Genomic DNA, 7850 nt, shown 5'->3' with positions numbered 1-7850 from the left:
TGGCCTCCCAATGCTCCCTTGGGGCTGCTGCTGCTGCTTGATTCTCAACTCTGAAACAGAGGCAAGATGGAAACTCAGTTTTGTCATCCTCATTCCAGGGCAATTACTTTCTTGAATACAGCAAAGCCATCTTCTGTGATTGCAGTCACCCAAAATCGGGCTTATGGCTTGTGCTCATAGCTGATTAACTCCAACAAAGAGAAAATCTGTTCTGCTGACAGGCATTTGGGAGCTTTCATGGCCTGCTACTCCTCCACACCTGCTGGGCTGCACATTTCTGACTCTTTGGGAAGATACCTGCTTGTTTATAGAAACAGAGTTTCAGGAATGCACACAAAATGTTTATTATGACTGCTTGTTAACTCTGTAATGCAGAAATGTCTTGGACATCCAATGAAACTGTTACTGCTGCTAGATAGAGCAGGCAGGTTGGATATGACAAATGCTGATTTCTTCTTTCTCTTTTCTTTTCTTAAAATGACTATTCCAGTAATTTACTGAATTTCACTATTTTAGGTGTCATCACGTTCCATTTCCCCTTCCACAGCAAATAAAAGTAGAATGAATTTTCTTTGTTGGTTTTTCAGGCGTTCAAAAGGGATGTTCTTGCTGATTCAAGACCAAGCAGTTCTGTCCAGGACTCTACACTGGGGATAAGGACATGGGACTCCTCCTGCCAGATTCCAGCTGGTTCATCACAACTGACATCTTGGCTGACAACTGTGAAAAGGATCTTCGGATTATTCCATTTGATTTTTGTGGGAGACCACAATCCCCAAACTCTAGGACATATCAGGTACTAAATCAAACACTAAGCTTTCCCATAACACTCTTAGGATTGTTATTTGTTTCTTATGAGGAGTTTAGGCATTCAGATCTTACTCTATTTCTTGTAGGAAATGGAAAATCCTTGGTTTTACATCTTGCAGTAGCTGAGTAATGACAAGGAGTTGTGTTTCTTATTTCCCATGGAAAATTTGGGGCTTAATTATTTATATAACATTTAAAATTATTATTATAAATTGTAATTGTTGATCATGGTTATTATCCTAATTACTAAATTGTTTGTTTCTTTCTTCTTTGTTATTTTTGAGAGAATGCTTAATTTTATTAAGACTAGTTTTGCTACAGTTTGTAGTAAGGTAATTCCTGCATTCAGAACTTGTCCAGTCAACAAGGAAACTTTAAAAGTTCATGAAATTTATGAATGTTTGTTATGATTCATCTATTTACTTCTAACCCTTTAAAGATAAATCTACATGTGATTTTCTTTTCCTTTGAGAAAATCTTGCCTTGTTTCTGTTGGAGCCTAGTTTGATTTGGAGTATCTGAATGTTCAGGTGGTTTTTTTTAAATGTGGAAGAGAAAATCTGTGAGCGTTATCCAAGAGTGTAGCTCTCAATTCTTGTTTGTGTGGATGTCTGCTGTTACAGACCACTGATAAAAGTGGTTAAAAACAAATCACTCCTCCTAATACAAGACAGAAAATGTGTCATAGCAGAGGGGGGATCCTTTTTGCAAAATCATGTTTATTTTGGGCAGCTCTTTAGGTATGGGTGGCTTTTTAATTCATTTTAAATTACTCAATAATTAACTTTTTCTTTGTCCTAAAGGTTCCGTATTTCTTGTAGAATTTTAAAATAACCTTTTCTAATGAGGATGTCTGATATTCTTACTGTAAAAGATGAAACTGATACAATGAAGGGTTCAGAAGCTGAATTTAAAGATACAGACCCAGTTGAAAACCTCAAAAAATCAGGAAGTGAGGAAGAGATTCAAGTGGAAAAGGATGAAAATTGTCCTGATAACAAAAACAATATGCCGGTAAGAAACTTTTCACTTTATTCTTCCCTGTATGTCTTGTTAAATGTCTGTGTCTGCTTGTTCTCCATTCTCTTGATCCTCCTGTATGTTTCTTTGGTACAGTGAGGAAAACTTTGTTGGTTTTAGGGAAGCAAATATGATGATTATTGCTTCCTCTCTCCTCCTTTGCCCCACTTCTCTGTTTATACTCACATAAACATGACTCAGTCATTTTTCATTCTGTGAAGTAGAGGAGTGGTCTTGCTGGGAACCAGACAATTTGCCCATGTTTGTGTTTCCCTGAGTGTCTATGTGAAGTCTTTCATTGTAGCAGAACAAGGAACAAACTCAGGCTGGCTTTTGCTGCTGATCCTGCCAGAGTTTGGAGCTGGGCTGTGTGTGCTGTGTTGCTGCTTTGGCCATGGGGCTGCAGCTCAGCCAGGCAGGGCTGGCCAGCCCAGGGCTTTTGAGCTGTTGCACTTTCAGGTGCCTCAGGTGTGGATTTTGCAGCAGAGCTGTTCAGCACAAGGCTGCAGTAATCAGCTGTAGGTAATCCAAATGCCAGGAGCCAGAGGGATCCAGAGCTCCTGAGGCCAGCAGGCCTGGCTGCTGCCCCAGCCACCTGCAGAATGAGCTGGGCAGCCTCATCCTGCCTTGGTGGGCAGCACATCCTCCCTGCACCTTCTCCTCTCTGATCTTCACTGCTTGACAGCTCTGGGAGGTGACTTTTAGCAGGAAAGCTGAGGCATAGAAATGGATGGCTTTGGGAGGTGGGAGAAGTGAAGTACCTGTAAGGAAGTCGTGGCATCACATTTCAAGTGAGAAGGAGGCAAAGCAAATAGTGTGAAAATACCTTGTGTTAATGGAGAACACACTGATAAGGAAGGGTTAGGAATTCGTGGCAGCACATTTAATCTAATCTGAGATTTAGGTGTGAGAGAGAGCTCACTCCTGGCTCAGGCTGCCCACCTGAGAGCTGTCAGCAGCTCACATGAGGGGAGGAGTTCAGGAAAGCTACTGAAAATTTCTGACACAACCCACACAACAGGCCAGATTTGTAAAAGGAAACACAGAAACTTGTATTTGGCAAAAACTATCGTTGTCCATAGGAATTTTGTGTCTGTGGGTTAATACTAAACAAATTTTTATAAAAATCCTGATTGGGATCTGAGTGATCTCTTGTGGGTTGCAAAAACAGGACAGTAGCTTATTAGATTCTTGTTATTGAGATTTGAGTAAGAGGCTCTTTGGGGAGTAGTTTTGTTCAAGACTAACAATTCAATATTCCACTGAGTAAAGTAAGCTTCAGCTGCTCTGTTAAATTGCTTCCAGATAAATCTTGTAGACCACTGCAATAACAATAGTTTTACACTTTAATATCTGCTGGCTTTATTAAGGCTGGCATCAGTGTAAATAGATAATTTTATGGAAAAAATAAATCCTTGAAATGAAATATTTCTCTTGCAACATGAGAAATAACTACTGCTGAAAAGCTGGGAGATATTATAGCTGAGCTGGTGCTTTCTTTAATTAATGGAATATTCTAGTACTGAGCCTTAAAAATTAATCTGGAGTTTAGTTATTTTCATGCAGTTGAGTAATTTGGAAAAATCTCATTCACATTTTTTCATTTAACAAATTTTAGTGTGGAAATTTCTATGAGACTCAAGTGGCAAGTAAGAAATAAACAAATAAACATTCCTGCAAACAACTGCTGCTGCCTCCTCAGAGTGCAGAGGGATGAATGAACCTGGCAGGGGCTGTGGGCAGGCAGGGGTTCATTGCTCCCAGGGCTGGGAGCTTGTTCAGGAGCAGGAGCTGGGGGCTGAGGTGAGGATCTCACATGCACAAAATGGACTGGGCACTGTGAGGTGAAGGCTGGTGGGTACAAACAGCTCTGCTGTCAGCGTGGTGTCCTGCAGTGTCCATCAGAATCACAACATTGATGTTACCTGAGCAGTTCATTCAAAACTCAGGCTGAGGGTGCAGATTTCCAGGGTGGCAGGAAGACAGACAGTTACCAAATGGAACCTGGCTACTGTCAGCAAGCCCCTTGCAACAACTGAGATCAGCAGAGGTTAATGTCACTTGTACTGTGGAGGCTGCCAGATATAAGCCTCATATTTGAGGAGTTCCCATTTAAAGCATGTTTTATGCTAAAATACAAAACAAAAACTTGGGGTTGTCCATAGTAAAAAACCCTTGTGGAACAATAGTATTCAGCAAGTTTTTATCTAATGGATGGTTAAACAGTTTGATGAAGTTTCAGTGGACATAGTACTTGTCATTAAGTGCAGGTTGAATGTGGTGGGAAAAAGTGCAAAGAATTTGCTGAGAAATGTTAGAAAGGATTATCAGGAACTTACTGGAATTTGTTGTGTACTTTGTTTACTAACTGAGTGCTTCAGAGGATGGGTTGGGTATGGAGGTGGTGTGGGGTTGGGTTTGCCTCTCCTCCCTGGTGGCAGAATAGGTTTGGTACCTCCTGACAAACTGCAGTCACATTCCCCAGTACAGTTAGCACTTCATTTTTGACTTCTTTAGGCCATGGAAGAAACAGGCTGTGATTTTTCCTCTGTCTGAACTTGACATTCCATCAATGGAATACTCAATGATAAATTTAATGCTTAATTTATCAAGTAGATCATCTAACCATGTTCCATCATCAACTTTGATCTTAGCTACACCTTCCTTCCATTGCTGTGTGCTCTTATGAATGGATTCTGAATGATCAGATAGGTTCCTGCAGCACATTCCATCGTGGGCCATTGAATTCAGGCATGTTTCTGGAACAGCACAGTTCAGAAACTGATGGTTGTATTTTGAAATGTAACTGTGATTGTAAATTCCAGATTCTCTGAAGGCTGTGCATTAATAACTGATTGGCTGCTGTGTCTGCTGTTGGAGGTATGAATAGGAATTTAGGAAAAGACCTAATTAAGAGTACATGGCCAGCACTCCCAATTTCTCTAAGCAGTGCACAAGTAGTGTTACTGATACAGAGAACATTTCTAAGCTGGCATATTTGCAGTGAGGTTCAAGTGTCATTGAAATGGCACTGGAGACAAGAGGCACTGTTATGAAAAGTACTTTGACAGAAGTCATGTGCACATCAGCACTATGGTGGATTTTGTGATCAAAAGGGTTTTGGTTCACCAGTCACTGCTCTCCTACCTGTTCATCTTACCCAGGCCAGGTGCCAACCAATGAATTCAGAATTAGCTGGAATACAGGGTCTGTGTTGCCTCTGGCTCTGGATGGTGAGACAGTGTCACCCACTGTAAGGACAAAGCTGCAGGAAATACTGACAACAAATTAAAGATCCTGGATTTATCCTGCAAAATAGTCCCTTATGGTTATTATTAGAAAGGCTTCTGTTTTAAAACCCAAAAAAGCCTCATGGCATGAGTGCAGGGTTGTACCCATCTACTGTGTGATAAAGGCAAGGCAAATGTTGTGTTAAGTGAGTATAATTCTGGTTTTGCTTTATGCTAATTAGGCATCCTTGTCCTTTGGGGTAATTAGATAATTTTTTTTACTTAGCAAGCTGACATCTCTCTTCCTGCAAGCATCTTCCTTCTGTACTAACACAAACCTTGAGCTTCCCTCTCTGTTTCACAGCTGAAGTTCTCTGAAGTCTTTTTTTGCCTCTTCCCCAGTCTTGTCAGGATTTACCTGTCTTTGTCTCCAAAATATGGGATGTAATACTTTTGAATAGATAAGTGATTGGGCAGATTCTCTTATTCTTGAGCTGCCTCCATGTCCAAGGGTGAAACTATTTTTCCATCAGTCATCCTCTACTGTGTCATGGAAAATTGCTGTCACTGCTCACTAATGCAGGACAGCAAGTGACCATGGACCACACTGTTCTTTCCCTCAGCATTCCAAAGCTATCCATGGCTCTGGGACTGCAGCCCTTGACTGGATTTAAAATTGAGACCTAATTTTGAAGTAAGGTAAAAAACTGAATGTCCTTAGAGGACTCTTTGTTGAGGTTTGTCATGTTGTGCCTATCCTCAGAAATGCCCAAATGGTGCTTCAGAAATAAAACCCCTTCTCACAAAACCCTTCACACGTCTGAGTTTGCCATCTTGTGCCTGACCTGTTTTTATCCAGCTTGTTTAGACAGCACACTGATGGTAGAGGAAGGGATGTAACAGCTCCAGATCTTTTCTTTGCATTTAGTATATGTGAGCTGGTGAGGTATTTAGGAAAAAATAAAGTAGGCAAATACTCCTACTGAAAACCTGGTTATTTATATGTTTCTGATAAAGGCTGTCTTACTTCCCTTTTTATTTTGCAGTTGGAAATGTAGCATAGTAGCTGGTCTTAAAAGTTGTGTTGGTGGGGTTTTATCAAAGGCAAGAACCTAATCATTATTTTCATTATGCAATTATTTGAAATACTTGCTTTTAAACACTATCTTGAAATTCTGCCCATAATGGCTATAAATAGGGCTTTCATTAACACAGTGTTTTCTTAAGGCAGTGAAAGTCTTTGAGAGCTGCAAATATAAAGAAATTGCCTAATTTGCACTCACCAAGGATTGCATATTCTAAATGAGCTAGAAATTATTTTTCATAAATGGGGAACGTAAAGATGTTCTGTAGGAGCAAAACTTCATAAATGCAGAGAAATTAGGACAGAGATAAAATTCATGAGCCTGAAAAGAGAGAAAATGTGCATTAACAGCTACAATGTACATTGGCTACCTGCTGTCCTGGAATTCCAGTGGAAGTGCTGTCATCCTCTGTCAGTGTGGTTTTATCCAAGAAAGGAATAATTGGATTGCACCCACCCATCTCAAGCTCTGAGAGGGCAGTTGCTGGTGGTGCCAGAGGAATTTGGGGTTTGTGCTTCCAGGCCAGCCCTTGCACCTTTGGGCTGTGCTGACCTGAGCTGTCCCTGCAGCCCCCCCAGCTCTGTTCCTGTGCTTCTCCCCTGATGTGTGTGGTGCTCACTGCTCACAGTCACAGCTGGCCCTGGGGGACTGGCAATCTGGGGTTTGACACCCTTGAAGTCACACAGGGAAGCCAGGAGTCCACATCTACCACAGGAATGTTGGACAGGGCAGTTGTTTCTAGATGAGAAGTTTGAATATGATGGGTGGAGTTATACTTGTCTCATCTGGGAAGGAAAACCTCCCTCCTACAGTGGCCCTCCAGCTCTCCCCAATATTATTGGTGTTTAGTCCCAGCAACCATTTCTTCCTCTTATTTTTCAAATCACTTTTAAAAATAACTGAAAGATGTGTGACTTATCTAATTAGTGAGCAGTACCTCAATGTCTGTATAACTGGGTTGAATTCCCTCTTATGCCCTATCAAATCTGGATCCAGGGTGTTTCCTTCCATATATTCTTTTGGCTTATGTACTGGCTTCAAAGCTTGCAAAATTTTGCAAAAGTAAATAATTTCCTGAGTATAGATTATTTTGTCTCTTGACAGTGAGCTGAGGACTCCACTGACAGTCCTGATGTGACTTTAAATTTACACAACTTGATTTGAACACACCTGAGCTGATTGAGGCTGGAGTAATTGATAGGAGCTTGGGAAATCATCCAGTTTTTGAAATTTAGTAGCTTGAAACTTTGTCAGGGATATGCAGTGCCAGCTTTCAGAATGCAAGGAATGCTTTCAGAGGAGATGATGGAAAGGAAAACATATTTTGCACGTAACAGAAAATCTCAAAGTCTCTGTGTGGTTCCAGGTATGGAAACAGTAAAACTCAGAGTCTGAATGGCTCCAGGTATGAAAGCATTTGAGCTGTCTCTGCTGCTCAAAATCTCAGCAAGCTTCCTTTACAAAGCTGCTGGTGAGTTCAGTTGGTTTTCAGTGCAGCTATTTAAAATTCTGTTACATAGTGAAATGAGCTCCCTTCTGCTGCTCTTCAGCTAAGCTGGTGCAACATCCAAAATAGACATGTGGGATTTGAGGAAAATGAGAGAAAAAGCAGTTCTGCCTTTACATGGTAGAGCTCTTTGCTGTAGGTGAGGTTTCTTTTTAGTGATGTTTTATGCCCTGCTAAGAAGTTCAGGTGCTTGAGAGA

The 7850-nt window shown here is 40.9% G+C and overlaps 1 protein-coding gene across 11 annotated transcripts in view; it reads left to right on the top strand.

The window, feature by feature from the left end:
- Positions 1-662: 662 nt before the first annotated feature.
- R3HDM1 (R3H domain containing 1) overlaps positions 663-7850 on the top strand; it is a 51757-nt gene continuing 44569 nt past the window's right edge. For all 11 annotated transcript variants that reach the window (XM_064718612.1, XM_064718608.1, XM_064718604.1 and 8 more), the window contains exons 1-2: positions 663-796; positions 1614-1824. In XM_064718612.1, the coding sequence (XP_064574682.1) occupies positions 1654-1824 (171 nt within the window). In that variant the 5' untranslated portion in view covers positions 663-796; positions 1614-1653. The remainder of the gene's footprint in view (positions 797-1613; positions 1825-7850) is intronic.

This window comes from Zonotrichia leucophrys, chromosome 7, assembly GCF_028769735.1.
Source record: "Zonotrichia leucophrys gambelii isolate GWCS_2022_RI chromosome 7, RI_Zleu_2.0, whole genome shotgun sequence".
NCBI classification, from domain to species: domain Eukaryota; kingdom Metazoa; phylum Chordata; class Aves; order Passeriformes; family Passerellidae; genus Zonotrichia; species Zonotrichia leucophrys.
Note: the sequence above shows the minus strand (reverse complement) of the source record. Positions and strands in the feature narration are given on the sequence as shown.